This window comes from Chiloscyllium punctatum, chromosome 16 (genome assembly GCF_047496795.1).
Source record: "Chiloscyllium punctatum isolate Juve2018m chromosome 16, sChiPun1.3, whole genome shotgun sequence".
Classification (NCBI taxonomy): Eukaryota; Metazoa; Chordata; class Chondrichthyes; order Orectolobiformes; family Hemiscylliidae; genus Chiloscyllium; species Chiloscyllium punctatum.
In genome coordinates, this window is record NC_092754.1 from 46,037,588 (window position 1) to 46,054,061 (window position 16,474).

A 16,474-nucleotide genomic window follows, 5' to 3' on the forward strand; every position below is an offset into this window, starting at 1 on the left:
TATATAGCTGTAGCACAACTTGCCAAGTTTTAAACTCTATGCCCCAACCAATGAAGGCAAGCATACCATATGCCTTCTTGACCACCTTATCCACTTGTATTGCCATTTTCAGGGCACTGTAGACTTAGATATCTCCGTACATTAATGCTCCTAAGGGTTCTGCCATTTACTGTATACTTACCCTGTGCATTAGTCCTTCCAAAATGCATTACCTTGCATTTGTCCACATTCAATTCCATCTGTCAATTCTCAGCCCATGTCTGCAGCTGTATATGTTGTGCAATGTCCTCTGAAAATCCTTCTCACTATCTGCGACTCCCCCACATTTGTGTCATTCTCAAACCACCTAATTCTCCTCCAAATCATTTCTATAGATTACAGAGAAATTTGTTAGAGTTCTTTGATGAAGTGACGAGGAAGGTTGATGAGTGCAGAGCAGTAGACGTGGTCTATATAGATTACAGTAAGGCCTTTGATGAGGTTCCACATGGTGGGCTGCTCTGGAAGATCACAAAGAATTCAGAGGGAGCTTGCAAATTGGATACACAATTGGCTTGATGGTAGGAAGCAGAGAGTAATAGTGGAAGGATGCTTGTTGGACTGGAGGCCGGTGACTAGTGGAGTGCTATCGAGGGTCGGTGCTGGGCCTTTTTCTGTTTATTATCTGTATCAATGATTTGGGTCAGAATGTACAAGGCATTATTAGTAAGTTTGCAGATGACACAAAAATAGGTGGCATCGTGGACAGGGAGGAGGATTTATCAGAAATTGCACCAGGACTTCAATCAGATGGGGAAGTGGGCTGACAAATGGCAAATGGAGTTTAGTATAGATAAGTGTGAGGTCTTGTATTTTGAAAGCCAAATCAGAGCAGAAGTTTCATGCTGAATGGTAGGCCCTTAAGGAGTGTAATGGAACAGAGGGACCTTGGAGTTCAGGTACACAGTTCTCTGAAAGTGGAGTCACAGGTAGACAGGACAGTGAAAAATGCTTCTGGCACACTGGCCTTTATGTCAGGGCATTGACTATATAAGTTGGGAAGTTACATTGCAGTTGTACAGGACATTGGTGAGGCTGCACTTGGAGTTTTGTATTGCTATAGGAAGAATGTTACTAAACTGGAAAGAGCGCAGAAGAAATTTACAAGGATGTTGCCAGAACTTAATGGTCTGCATTACTGGGAAAGGTTAAACAAGTTAGGACATTTTTCTTCAGAATGTCGGAGACTGAGGGGGGATGTTACAGAAGTGTATAAGTTAATGAGAGGCATGGATAGGGTGATCGCACTCAGTCTTTTTCCCAGAGTTGGAAAATCAAAGACTAGAGGGGATTAGTTTAAGGTTAGAGGGTAAAGAATAAAAGGGAACCTGAAAGGCACCATTTTTAAACAAAGGGTGATATGCATATGGAATGAGCTGCCAGTGGATGCGATTAAGGTGGGTATATTAACAACATTTAAAAGGCATTTGGATAAATACATGTTAAGGAAATGTTGAGAAGGATATGGACCAAGTGCAGGGAAATGACGTGAGCGTAGATGGACATTTTGGTCAAGTTTAGGGCAAAGGGCCTGTTTCCGTGCTGTAGGAAGCTATGACTCGATAGCAGGGTTCCCAGAACTGATCCCTGCGGAACACCAACAGTTATAGATCTCCACTCAGAAAACACCCTTTGACTGCTATTCTCTGTCTTCCATGACTCTGTCTTCCATTCGGGAGCCTTATTTTTAACCATAGAACCGCCAATCTAATCCTCTTACAATTGAATCGCTATGACGATAAACCTTCCACTCTTATTCCTGCCCTTCTGTAAAGCATAGCCAGCCATGGAACCATGAACTTGGCTACTGCTACCTTCCCCTGGTGAGCCATCTGTCCCAACAGTATCCAGGACTGTATACCTGTTTTGGAGGGAGATGACCACAAGGGACACCTGCACTGCCTTCTCCCTTTCTGCCTCAGCAATCCTAATTGTGGGCGGCACAGTGGTTAGCACTGCTGCCTCACAGCGCCAGAGACCCAGGTTCAATTCCCGCCTCCGGCAACTGACTGTGTGGAGTTTGCACATTCTCCCCATGTCTGCGTGGGTTTCCTCCGGGTGCTCCGGTTTCCTCCCACAGCCCAAAAATGTGCAGGTTAGGTGAATTTAGCATGCTAAATTGCCCGTAGTGTTAGGTGCAGGGGTAAATGTAGGGGAATGGGTCTGGGTGGGTGCGCTTCGGCGGGTCGGTGTGGACTTGTTGGGCTGAAGGGCATGTTTCCACACTGTAAGTAATCTAATCTAATCTGTGATGTGAGCAATTCGCGAAATATGCTATCCAAGATCTCCTCAGCATCACAGATGCTCCAAAGTGAGTCAATCCGCACCTCCACAGCTGTCATGCAGTCTGGACACACTTCTTGCATGTGAAGGAGCCAGGGACATCAGTTCTGTCCCTTAGCTCCTGCGTTGAGCAGGAAGTGTATACTCCATAAGGAATGTAAAATTTACAGAATGATGGTCACTCTTCCCAAAATGCCTCCTTGCTGAAACTGTGATCACCTGGCTGGGTTTGTTTCCCCAATACCAGGGGGATGGACCCTTCCCTTGTGGGACTATTTACAGATTGCTTCAACAAAACCTCCTGAACGTTTCTCTCCTGCCCTAAGCAAGCCCCTGGCACCAAGGGAGTCCCACTCAATGTAGTAGTGGAACCAGAAGTATCATGCTTCGAGTGATCTGAGGTAAAATGGAGTAGGAAACATTAATATTTCAGGTTACATACTCAGATGCAGTAATGATAGAAGTAATGTAAAGTCACCATAGTCTTAGCAGATCATAGCCTTTTCTCTACATTAGATGTAGACGACTCGTGGTGTTTTAGCTTGAGGATCACAATGCCTTCGATGAGGGGCGAGGGGGGATCTTCATGATAACCTCAGTCTGTACAGGAATAGTGATAGTATTATACTGACCATGAGACAAAAGACAATACGTCTTGGACTCTCTGGGACATTCTCTCATTTTTGAGCTTTTTCCATGTTCTTTTCAAAATGCCACCCCTGCTTGTTTCCTTCCTTTCCTATCTTTCCTGAACAGTTCCAGTCCATAAACATTTAATACTCAGTGATGTCCTTCTTTGAACCAGGTCTTTGTTATCATCACAGCATCATATTGCAAAGTGGCTATTTGCACTTACAACTCACTAATCTAATGTGCCACAATTGATATATTCATCTATGTTCACAGTCACCTAAACATAGACTTTATTACTTTCTCCTTTACATTATGCCTATCCCAGAATACATTATTATTCCTACTATGGTGGTATCCATCTCTCTAGTGTTACCACCTGGTACTTGCATCACGTTAATTTGAACTCTCCCTGATAGCAATTAACAAATTCTCTCACAAAGAAGTTGCTCTCAGCTCTGCTTAAATGCAAGCACCCCAGTCTGTACAAGTCTGCCCCAGAGCTGGACTCAATGTCCAAAGAATCTAAGGCACTCTCTCCTGCACCAACTTTCTAAACACAAGTTCATCTGCTTTATTTTCTTGTTTAAGTGCTCACTTGAGTGTGATACTTGACTAATCCAGAGATTATAGAACATAGTACAATACAGCACAGAACAGGCCCTTCGGCCCTCGATGTTGTGCCAACCTGTGAACTATTCTCTGCTCATTCCCCTAAACTATCCCATCATCATTCATATACTTATCCAAAGATTGTTTAATTCTCCATTATAACTTGCATATCCTGTTTACTAATTCCCTATCGGTCCCTAAAATCTGCCTACAGGACCACATTCCTCCTTCTGTCTGTGCCAATAATACACAAGTGGACAATTGCTCGCTGTTAACTCTTGCCCTTTAGAGTATCCTGTAGCTACTCAGTGTCATTACATGTAAGCCTTATATGCCTCCTTTTTCTTTTCGAGTAAACTCACAAATTCTCTTGTGAGCTGAGGTTTAACTCGTGTCCTGTATAGACTCAACATTATCTCGTTGCTCTTGTATGTTATGCACCTGTTAATGAAGTCCAGAATACTGTCCACTCTATCAACTGTTTTGCCATCTTAGTCATCTATGCTCATGTACTGTCAGGTACTCTCTGTCCCTGTACCACCTTAAGATTGAACTGTTTTATTTGTCACAATCGAGAGTAGGGTACTGGAAAAGCACAGCAGGTCAGGCAGCATCCGAAGAGCAGGAGAATTGACATTTTGGGCAAGAGCCCTTCATCAGGAATGGGGCTTGTGAGCCGAAGGGGTAGAGAGATAAATGGGGCTGAAGGGAAGGTAGCTGAGAGTGCAATAGGTAGACGGAGGTGGGGGTAATGGCGATAGGTCGAAGACGAGGGTGGAGCTGAGAGGTGAAAAGGAAGATTAACACGTAGTACAGGTCATGAGGGTAGTACCGAGTTGAAAGGTTGGAACCCATCCTCCCCTCCCAGCATCTTCACCTGCCACCTCAGGAATTGCAACATCTGTGCCCACACCTGCCCCCCACCTCACCACCATCCAAGGCCCCAAAGGAGCCTTCCACATCCATCAAAGATTTACCTGCACTGTCATGCATGTCATTCACCATATTGTTGCTCCAGATGCAGACTCCTCTACATTGGGGAGACAGGACGCCGACCTACAGAGCGCTTTAGAGAACATCTCTGGGACACCCGCACCAACCAACCCCAGCACCCTGTGACCGAACACTTCAACTCCCCCTGCCCCCACTCCGCCAAGGACATGCAGGTCCTGGGCTCCTCCATCACCTCTTCCCCCACCTTATCCCAGTTCCAGTCTTCCAACTCTGCTCTGCCCTCATTACCCATCCTACCTGTCCATCCTCCTTCCCATATATCCGCTCCAACCTCCTCTCCGACCATCATCATTACCCCACCTCCGTCTACCTATCACACGCTCACCTACCTTCCCCTCAACCCCACCCCCTCCCATTTATCTGTCCACCCCCTTAACTCACAAGCCCCACTCCCAATATAGAACATAGAACATAGAAGAATACAGCGCAGTACAGGCCCTTCGGCCCTCGATGTTGCGCCGATCAAAGCCCACCTAACCTACACTAACCCACTATCCTCCATATACCTATCCAATGCCCGCTTAAATACCCATAAAGAGGGAGAGTCCACCACTGCTACTGGCAGGGCATTCCATGAACTTACGACTCACTGAGTGAAGAACCTACCCCTAACATCAGTCCTATATCTACCCCCCTTAATTTAAAGCTATGCCCCCTTGTAATAGCTGACTCCATACGTGGAAAAAGGTTCTCACTGTCAACCCTATCTAACCCCCTAATCATCTTGTACACCTCTATCAAGTCACCCCTAAACCTTCTTTTCTCCAATGAAAACAACCCCAAGTGCCTCAGCCTTTCCTCATAGGATCTTCCTACCATACCAGGCAACATTCTGGTAAACTTCCCCTGCACCCCAATGAAGGACTCTTGCCCGAAACATCGATTCTCCTGCTCCTCGGATGCTGCCTGACCTGCTGTGCTTTTCCAGTACCCCATTCTCGACTCTGATCTCCAGCATCTGCAGTCCTCACTTTCTCCTGTTTTATTTGTCAGTCTATGCTGCCTGTTAAATTCAAGTTACAGTGGTGCTCATACCATATATTTCAATTGGTCATGGTTACATTTTTTTGCTATCAGATAATTGTGTCTGTCTAGCGAATTACAATAATTTCTTCAGAGTGTTTTCATAGCAATATAAATGCTTAAATATTAATGCCATCAGTTTACAGGATCACCTCCCTTGTAACAGCAAAATATGATTTATCTTATCAGGTGATCAACGCTATTGAACAAGATTATCGTCTGCCTCCACCCATGGACTGCCCAACAGCTCTCCACCAATTAATGCTTGATTGCTGGCAGAAGGATCGCAACAATCGGCCCAAATTTGGGCAGACTGTGAATACCTTGGATAAATTGATCAGAAATCCAAATAGTCTAAAAGCTGTGACTCCACTGACTTCAGGGTGAGAATCTATTGAGTCTTTTTCCATAACAATTCTCATGTAACTTTCTGTCCATCCTTTGGGCCTTATAGGTCCTGTATTATTCTATGCAGACATTTTGCATCTGCAACTGAATGTCACAATGTTCACCAAATGACTGTCATAACTGAAGTGGTCAGTGATCAGTTAAACTCTGGAAAAGGGTGTAAATGTGGAAGTTTTAGGGAAGGCATACACATTAGTGTGATTCATGAACCTGCACCATGTGAACATTTAGTACAATAATTTACATTGCTGTTATAGGCTGTGTCATTTAATGTTCCTGTTGGTTGAAACTGTTGTATTGAATTGTCAGATTAATTAGCTCAGAGCTTTGTGAATTTCTGTCCATTACTCTGTTCCATATTGCAGTTGTGGTCATTCATTGTGTTCTGTCCCCAGGGTAACCCTTCCATTACTGGACAGAACAGTTCCTGATTTTTCCAGCTTCAACACAGTTGCCGAGTGGTTGGAGGCCATTAAGATGGGTCAATATAAAGATAACTTTTCTAATGAAGGCTTCACGTCGTTTGACCATGTGTCTCAAATGACATCAGAGTAAGTTTATTCGGTAATATGATTCCATTCAATTCCTAGAACTCCCCAATGTAAGTACCGAGTTCTGTTTAGTTCACAAAAGCTACAGTTTATTATTTCTTCATTTGTGCTATGGCTTAATGTTAGCATTTAATACTTTTTTTTACCAAAACCATATTTCAAGACTGAGAAGTGGTCAGGACATCTTAAGACAGGCCCCTGGATGTAGTTAGGAACCAGACTGTTTAAGGAGGGGATGTGAAGTAAAATGGAGATTATGAGAACATGAGGAGATTTCATTGATTTTTATAAGCACATTCAAAGTAGATTACTTCCTGTGCCACGCACCATTGAAGACAGAGATAGAAAGATAGGTCAGATGAACATATGGCTAAAGGAATGCTTTAGGAGGGAAGGCAGTAGATTTTTAGATTATGAGGACAATATGTGGATTTGGTGGGACCTGTACAACTGGACAGGGTGCCTCTGAACTGGAATGGATCCAATATCCTTGCTGGGAGGTTTGCCTGGACTGTCGGGGAGGTTTGAACTAATTTAGCAAGAGGTTGGGCACAGTGTAGATGCAGGGAGCAAGGTTCAATCAGATAGAGAAGGACAGTCCAGCACATGGATAAGGCACATGAGAAGACTAGAAAGCTAAATTGTATCTATTTTAATGTAAGGAGCCTAACTGGTACTGTGGTTGAACTTTGAACATTGATCAGCATGTGGGGATATGCTATTGTTACAATCACTGAGATGTTCGTAATGATAGTAACAAAGTCAGCCAGGTGGATCTCATAAAATATGAGTTCCCTGATTGGGGATTAGATTAGATTAGATTAGATTACTTACAGTGTGGAAACAGGCCCTTCGGCCCAACAAGTCCACACCGCCCCGCCGAAGCGTAACCCACCCATACCCCTACATCTACATCTACATCTACCCCTTACCTAACACTACGGGCAATTTTAGCATGGCCAATTCACCTTGCCTGCACATCTTTGGAGTGTGGGAGGAAACCGGAGCACCCGGAGGAAACCCACGCAGACACGGGGAGAACGTGCAAACTCCACACAGTCAGTCGCCTGAGGCGGGAATTGAACCCGGATCTCTGGCGCTGTGAGGCAGCAGTGCTAACCACTGTGCCACCGTGCCGCCCACGGTGTTAATCTGGTCCAATCAGGAAGTCCTGGCTGACAGATAAGAATATCCTGTTCACTCTGAGAGCTGGCTCTGAGGGATCTGGATCAGTGTCAAGGACTATCCATGTATAAATAAAGGGCGAGTTGGTGATGGGATTCTTGCCTCTGTGGAGTTATTTCAGTGACAATGAGAGTAGGATTAATGATGTACCCTTGCAACCATGCAAAAGCACCTATTAGCTGAACCCCAACTGGACTTCAAACAGGCACTATAACTGGCTTTTATCACTGAAAAATGCAATAAGTGGAGCATAAGAGTTGCAGGATATTCTGAAGGAAGTGGACCCCCTTGCCATTCTGACTGAACTTGGGGAACACCATTTGAGTATAAGCAATTGCACAGCCTTACTCAGGACATATACTGAACAGAGGGACTTTAGGTCAGACCATGGCAAAACACCAAAACAAAGCCCAACCTTCAGTTGAAGTTAAACTTTTCTTCAGGATCCAGGCCAGGGAGCTATTGTAATTACTGCTGGTATAGAACATAGAACTGTATAGCATAGTACAGGTCCATCAGCCCTCAATGTAGTGCTGACATTTTACGCCACTCTAAGATCAAACTAATCTACATACCCTTCATTTTACTATCATCCATGTGTCAATCCAAGAGTCGCTTAAATGTCCCTAATGTCTCTGACACTACTACCACTGCTGGCAGTGCATTCCATGCACCCACCACTCTCTGTGTAAAGAACCTACCTCTGATATCTCCCCTAAACCTTCCTCTAATCACCTTAAGATTACATCCTTGTGGGTGGTGGGTGGTGATAGATCAGAGTGGATAGTTGGGAAAGAAGGTGCACAGGTGGGACAGTTCAAGAGGGTGGCATGGTGGCTCAGTGGTTAGCACTGTTGCCTCACAGTGCCAGGGACCTGGGTTTGATTCCCGCTTCAGGCGACTGTGTGGAGTTTGCATGCTCTCCCCGTGTATGTGTAGGAGGTGTTCCAGTTTCCTCCCACAGTTCAAAGACGTGCTGGTCAGGTAAATTGGCCATGCTAAATTGCTCATAGTGTTCGGTGCATTAGTCAGAGGGGAATGGGTCTGGGTTGATTACTCTTCGGAGGGTCAATGTGGACTTGTTGGGCCAAAGGGCCTGTTTGCACACTGTAGGGAATCTAATTTAATATCCATTTCCACCCTTGGAAAAAGTCTCTGGCTATGCACTCGTGCTATGCCTCACCTCATTTTGTACACCTCCTTCTCATCCTTCTTCGCTCCAGTGAGAAAAGCCCCACCTCCTTCAATCTTTCTTCATAAACATGCCCTCCAGTCCAGGCAGCATCCTGGTAAATCTCCTCTGCACCCTCTCTAAAGCTTCCACATCTTTCCTATAATAAGGCAACCAGAACTGAACACAATACTCCAAGTGTGGTCTAACCAAGGTTTTATAGAACTGCAGCAAAACCTCATGGCTCTTAAACTCAATCCCCCTGCTAATGAAAGCCAACCCACCATATACTGCCTTAGCATCGGAAAGGGAGCTGAGAGATTAATAGGAGGGGTTGTGGAGCTGTGAGAAAGGAAGCTTGGAAGGCAATAGGTAGATGCAGTGGGTGGTGGTGATAGGTCAGAGTAGATAGTTGGGAAAGCTGAGAGATTGATAGGAGGGAGCGTGGGTTGGGTGGAAGGAAGGTTGGAAGGCAAAAAGTAGATGCAGCTGGGTGGTGGTGATAGATCAGAATGGAAGTTGGGAAGGAAGATGCAAAGGTGGCACAGTTCAAGAGGGCGGTGCCGGGTTGGAGGATTGGGTCTGTGATGAGGTGGAGATATAGGAGATGAGGAAAATGGTGAAATCAACATTGATGCCGTGTGGTTAGAGAGTCTTAAGGGGGAAGATGAGGCGTTCTTCCTCCAGGCATCAGGTGGCTAGGATTTGGCAGTGGATGAGGCACAGGACTTGCATGTCTTTGTCGGAGTGGGAGGGTGAATTGAGGTGGTCAGCTACAGGGTATTGGGTTATTTGATGCGTGTGGTCCACAAATGTTTTCTGAAACATTCTGCAAGTTGACGTCCTGCCTCCCCTATATAGAGGAGACCACATCAAGAGCAACGGACACAGAAGATGAGATGTTTGGATGTGCTGGAAAATGTCTGCCAGATGTGGAAGGATGCTTTTGGAACCTTGGATGAAAGTGAGGGGGGTGGTATGGACACGGGTTTTCCACTTCTTGCGGTGGCAAGGGAAGGTGTCGGGAATGGACGGTCGGTTCGTGTTGGGGCATGGACCTAACGAGGGAGTTGCAGAGGGAATGACTTTTGTGGAGCCACCCCTATTGGGCTTTATTGAGTGTTTTCCATGAAAATGCTCCTATTCATCTCAACGACTATACTAAAGGTGAGGGAGTTGTGATTACTGTCACTAAAATGCTCTCCTACCAAGTGATCTGACACCTGACTTGGTTCGTTGCCAAGCACCAAATCCCTTTAGTCGAATTATCTGCATATTGTATCTGGAATTGTTCCTGGATACACTTGACAAAATCTGCTCCATCCAAACTATTTGCACTAAGGAGGTTACATTCAATATTAGGGAAGTTGAATTCACCCAAGACAACAACCAAAATCCTTTCCAAAATCTGCCTGCCAATCTGCTCCTCTGTGTCCCTGTTGTTATTGGAAAATATCCAATAAAGCGACTGCTGCTTTCTTGTTTCTGACTTCCACCCATACTGACTCAGTAGACGACCCTTCCTTGATGACCTCCCTTTCTGCAGCTGTGATACTATCCCTGATTAGCAATGCCACTTCCCGACTGCCGGAACATCCAACAACCATTCCTGTGCTTGTGATATCCAAGTCTTCATAATGACCACAGTAGTTCCAACTACTGATCCATGCTCTCAGTTTATCATCATTATTCCTGACACTTCTTGCATTAAAATAGACACACTTCAACCTATCACAGTGACTGCAACTTTGCCCTTATCAACTGACTATCCTTCCTCACAGACTCTCTGCGCGCCGTATCACCAGCTAGTCAATCCTCTGATCCACAGATCCAGTCCCATGCCCCTGCCAATTTAGTTTAAACCCTCCTGAAGAGTTCTAATAAACCTCCCACCCAGGATATTGACACCCCTCCAGTTCAGGTGCAACCCATCCTCCTTGTACAGGTCCCACCTTCCCCAGAAGATATGCCAATAATCCACATATCTGAAGCCCTCCCTCCTATACCAGTTCTGCAGCCATGTGTTCATCCGCACTCGCTGGCTGTTCCTAGCCTCATTAGTTTGTGGCAACGGTAGCAATCCTGAGATTACTACTCTGCTCATCCTGCCTTTTTGCTTCCAATCTAACTCCCTATATTCACTTTTTATATTCTCATCCCTTTTCCTGGCTATGTCACTGGTACCAATGTGTACCACGACTTCTGGCTGCTCTCCCTCTCCCTTAAGAATCCTGTCGACTTGATCCGAGACGTCCCTGACGCTGGCATCCGGGAGGCAACATACCATCTGGGAGTCTTGTTCGTGACCACAGAATCTCCTGTCTGTTCGTCTAATTATTGAATCTCTTATCATTATTGCTGTCCTATTCTCTGCCCCCCCCCCCCCCCCCTCTTCTGATCCACTAAGCCAGGCTCAGTGCCAGAGACTTGGCCATCATGGCTTTTCCCTAGTAGGTCACCACCTCCCCTTCCCCACCCAAATAATATCCAAACTGGCATACCTATTAATGAGCGGAACAACCACATTAACTCCCTGCACTGTCTGCCTATTCCCTTTCCCTCTCCTGACAGTCACCCATCTACCTTTATCCAGTAACTTAGGTGTGACTACCTCCCTATAACTCCTCTCTATAATCCCCTCAGCCTCATGACTAATCCAAAGTTCATCTAGCTCCAACTTCAGTTCTCTAACATGGTCTGTGAGGAGCTGGAGTTGGGTGCACTACTCGTAGGTGAGCTCAGCAGGGACTCTAGTGTTGATCCTCCCGTATCCTGCAAGAGGAGCATGCAGCTCTCCTAGGTTCAATGCGTACTCAGGACTACAAAATAGTGCCATCAGACCTAACTTGAGTAAGAGAGCTCATAGGCTGGTGTCAAGGAGAGTGCAAACCCTGAAAAGTCCACCTACATCTGGTTTAGAACAGTTAAATTGCTCAGCAGCATCCAAATCAGCCATTCAAAATAAACGGCTGGTTAAGTGGTCACCTGGCTATGTTAGAGGTTGATTCAGTGATCACAAAACCAGACTTTAGTGAATTTCACTCTGGACTGCAATCCTTAAGTTTGCACTAAACTGGGAACTTATACCTGGCAACCCTTATAGATTATGATCATAGTAAAAAGTTCAGGCCCAAAGTCAATGTGGTAAAATTGGTTGAGAAAGACGCACCTAGATTGTCTCAACATTTTTAGATTAGAAAATGGCTGACTGATTGAAGTCCGAACTAAATACCCAGAGGTTTTGCAGGAAGGTCTATGGACTATCAAGGGAGCACAGGGCCCATTGTACATTGACCAGAAAGCAATTAGAATAGGGTATCCTTTATGGTCAAGTGTCCTGCAGTACAGGATTACAGTGAAAAATTTTACAATAGCTGTCCCTAATGGCGCCATCTTAGAGACAGATACTTATGTACAAATCTTAGATACAAAACAGGAATAAAAGGAAAAGTAGTAGTATTACTTACAGTATCTAAAAATAAGTTCAAAGTAAGATAGTTATAACATAGTCAAAGGATTGTCATTATAGCCTAGTAAAGAATTTCAGATCGGTATTATATTGCAGCAGCTCAGCGGGCACATGGTCTGACCGTCCCCACCAGGCCCCAGTCCAACAACATTTCTGCTCCATTCCAAGTCTCCAGTCCACTCCGCACCACCTACACTAAAGTAAGTAGCACTGCTCCAGAACTCACTTTTTGTCTTGCAGATCTGCAGGACCCATTTCTTCTGCACTACTCCAGGGCTTGATACTCTCACGTTGCTCTGGTACTTGTTTCCCCTTGCTGCTCTGTGACACGTTTCCCTCGCACTGCCCTATGACACGTTCCCCCTCATGCTGCTCTGAGACTTGCTTCCCCACGCGCTACTCTGGGACTCCTTTCCCCATGCTCTGCTCAGGGACTGCTTCCCTGAATGCTGCTACAGGATTGCTAAAAAGATAGATAGAAAGAAAAAGAACAGGAGAAGCAAAGGTGCTCCAGGTAGAGCATCCTATCTGCTGCCATCTTACCAGCTGATACAGCCATAGAGTCAGGCAGCATGGAAACAGGCCCTTTGGTCCAGCTAGTCCGTGCTGAACAAGCTAATCTGGTCCCAAATGGCCTATATGCCTCCAAACCTTTCAACATTGTAAATACACCTGTATTCATCACTTCCTTAGGAAGTTCATTCCAGATGTGACCCACTCTCTCTGTAAAAAAATTCCTTCATATGTCTTTTTTAAATCTCTCTCCTGTCACCTTAAAAAAAGTGCCCCAAGTCTTGAAATTCCCCAACTTTGGAAAAAAAACAACTACCATTAACTCTGTCTGTACCTCTCATTATTTTCAAAACTTCATTCAGGTCGTCTCTCAACCTCCTACACTCCAGTGAAAAATATCCCAGACTATCCAGACTTTTTAGTCAAACCTTCCAAAGCTGGCAACATTCTGGTAAATAGCTTCTGAATCCTCTCCAGCTTGATAATATCCTTCCTAGGTGACCATATCTGGATACAATATTCCAGAAGAGACCTCACCAATGTCCTGTACAACCTCAACATAACATCCCAACTCCAATACTCAAAGGACTGCACAATGAAGGCAAGCATGCCAAAATCCTTTTTAACCACTCTGTCTATATATGTGGTGTAAACTTTAAAAAATTATGTATCTGCACCTCTTGGTCCCTCTGTTCTATAACATTACCCAATGCCCTACCATTAATTGTATAATCCCTATCTTTCATTGTTATACCAAAATGCAGTACCTCACATTTATCCAGATTGAACTAGATCTGCCATTTTTCAGCTTAGTGACCCATTTGATGAAGATCCCTTTGTAGTCTTAGGTAACCATCTTCACTACCTACTGTGCCACCAATTTTGGTGCCATCCTCAAACTTACTAGCCATGCCTTCTATATTCACATCCAAATATTTTATATAAATGACAAACAAAGGAGGACCCAGAACTAATCCCTGTCGAATACCGCTGGTCACAGTCTTCCAGTCCGAAAAGCAATTCTCCTCCTCTCTGTCCCCTGCCATTAAGCCAATTATGTATCCAGTTGGCAACCACACTTTTGCCTGAAATGTCAATTCTCCTTGGATGCTGCCTGAGCGACTGTGCTTTTCCAGTGCCACACTTTCCGACACTGAAGCTGACGTTGACTCCCATGTGACCTAACTTTGCTAATTAGTCTACCATGCGGAACCTTGTCAAAGGCTTTACTTAAAATTCAAGTAAACAGCATCCTACTGTTTTGCCATCATCGACCTTTCTGATAAGTTCCTCAAAAAACTCAATCAAGTTTGTGAGACATGATTTTCCTCTCACAAAACCATGCCGATTATCCCTAATCAGTTTTTGCCTCTCTAAATGTCCATAAGTCCTATCTTTTATAATCACCTCTAACAATTTTGTCCACAACTAAAGCCAGACTCTTAGGTCTATAGTTCCCCGTTTTCTCCTTACAAAGTTTTTTAAGCAAAGGTACAACTTTAGCCACCCTTCAGTCATCAGGTACCTCACCCGTAACTATAGATAATGCAAATATTTCTGCAAGGGGTCTTGTAATTTCCTCCCTTACTTCTCACAATATTCTGGGATACTTTAGATCAGGTCCCAGAGATTTTTCCACCTTTATATTCTCTAAGGCCTCCTGAACTTCCTCTTGTGTAACATGAACTGTCTATTTCTCTGCATTTTCAATTTCTTTCTCCAGAGTAAAAACTGATGCAAAATATTAATTTAGTATCTCTTGCATCTCCTGGGCTTCAACATAAAGACAACAACCTTGATCACTATGAGAGCCTGTTTTCTCTCTCTAATTACCTCTTGCTCTTATTGTATTTGTAGAATCTGTTTGGATTATCCTTAACCTTATCTGCCAATGCTATCTCATAGCCCGTCCTTTCCTTCCTGATTTCTCTTTTAAGAATATCCCTAAACTCTTCATATTGATTAAGAAATTCAATTGAACCAAGTTGCCTGAATGTAAAATAAGATTCTCTTCTATTCTTGACTAAAACATCAACACCTTTAATCATCCATCGTCCCTTCATCTTATCAGCCATACCCTTCACTGTAACAGGAAAAAAAACCCTCTGAACTCTCATCATCACAATGTGGAGCACCTCCCACTTGCCAGATATCCTTTCACCTGTGAATAGTCTAATCCAATCAACTTTTGAAACTTCTTGTCTCATTCCATTAAAATTTGTCTTACTCCAATTAACTTTTATGGAGGTGTATCCTTTTCTGTAACCATTTTGAAACTAATAGTATTATGATCACTAGGCCTAAAGTGTTCCCTCACTTTTACTTCAGTCACTTGCCCTGACTTATTGCCCAAAAGAACATCTAGTTTTGCTCTTTCTCCAGAAGAAGCATCCACACATTGATAAAGAAGATTTTCTTGAGCACATTTGATAAATTCCTCACTATCCAAACCTTTAACGTATGGTAGCTCCAGTCAATGTTTGGGAAATTAAAATTCCCCATTATTACAACTTTATTATGCTGACATATTTATGAGATCTACTAGGAGAAAGTGAGGACTGCAGATGCTGGAGACCAGAGTTGAAAAATGTGATGCTGGAAAAACACAGCAGGCCAGGCAGTATCCGAGGAGCAGGAGAATCGATGTTTCGGGCATAAGCCCTTCTTCCTGAAGAAGGGCTTATGCCCGAAACATCGATTCTCCTGCTCCTCGGATGCTGCCTGGTCTTCTGTATTTTTCCAGCATCACACTTTTCAACACATATTGATGAGATCTCCCTACATATCTGTTTTTCAATTTATCTCTTACGATTCGGGGGCCTATCGTACAATCCCATCATTTTCTTTGTTATTTGTAATTTCTACTCATTTTTCAGAAGTATCTTCTCTAGTTACAGCAATAACATATTGTAAAAAAAAATCCACAATTCTGCAAAACCCGCCCAGTACCACTTGCCTTACAGGCAATAATAGACGTAGAAATTGGGAGACTGGAAGGCGAAGGAATCATCAAACAGCAGCGGTCATACGGATTGTGATGGCTGTCAGGTTGGTTTGGCCTTTGTGGGAACTTTAAACAATCTGTAAACTGCTCCCTGTAGCTGGATAAATACACCGCCTTGCAATCAGAAATTATTTTCAAAGCTAGCAGGGAGGCTGTCTTTCACAAAGCTGGACATGAGACATGTACTTGCAATAGCAATTAGATGAGGATTCCCTGAAGCATGCTACAATTAACACTCACAAGGGTTTAGATTAGATTCCCTACAGTGTGGGAACAGGCCCTTTGACCCTACAAGTCCACACCGACCCTCCGAGGAGTAACCCACCCAGTCCCATTTCCCTCTGACTTCTGCACTGCAGGCAATTTAGTTAGCATGGCCATTTCACCTGACCTGCACATCTTTGGACTGTGGGAGGAAACCCACGCAGACACAGGGAGTATGTGCAAACTCCACACAGTCACCCAAGGCTGGATTCGAACCTGGGACCCTGGTTTTGTGAGGCAGCAGTGCTAACCACTAAGCCACTGTGCCACCCATACTATCTCCAATCATTTCACTTCCCTGCTTCCTG

The 16,474-nt window shown here is 44.3% G+C and overlaps 1 protein-coding gene across 3 annotated transcripts in view; it reads left to right on the forward strand.

Annotated features, from left to right (window-relative positions):
- The window catches only part of LOC140487179 (ephrin type-B receptor 2), a 718,490-nt gene that overhangs the window by 676,034 nt on the left and 25,982 nt on the right, over window positions 1-16,474 (forward strand). For all 3 annotated transcript variants that reach the window (XM_072586828.1, XM_072586830.1, XM_072586829.1), the window contains 2 exons: window positions 5,791-5,984; window positions 6,405-6,560. In XM_072586828.1, the coding sequence (XP_072442929.1) occupies window positions 5,791-5,984; window positions 6,405-6,560 (350 nt within the window). The remainder of the gene's footprint in view (window positions 1-5,790; window positions 5,985-6,404; window positions 6,561-16,474) is intronic.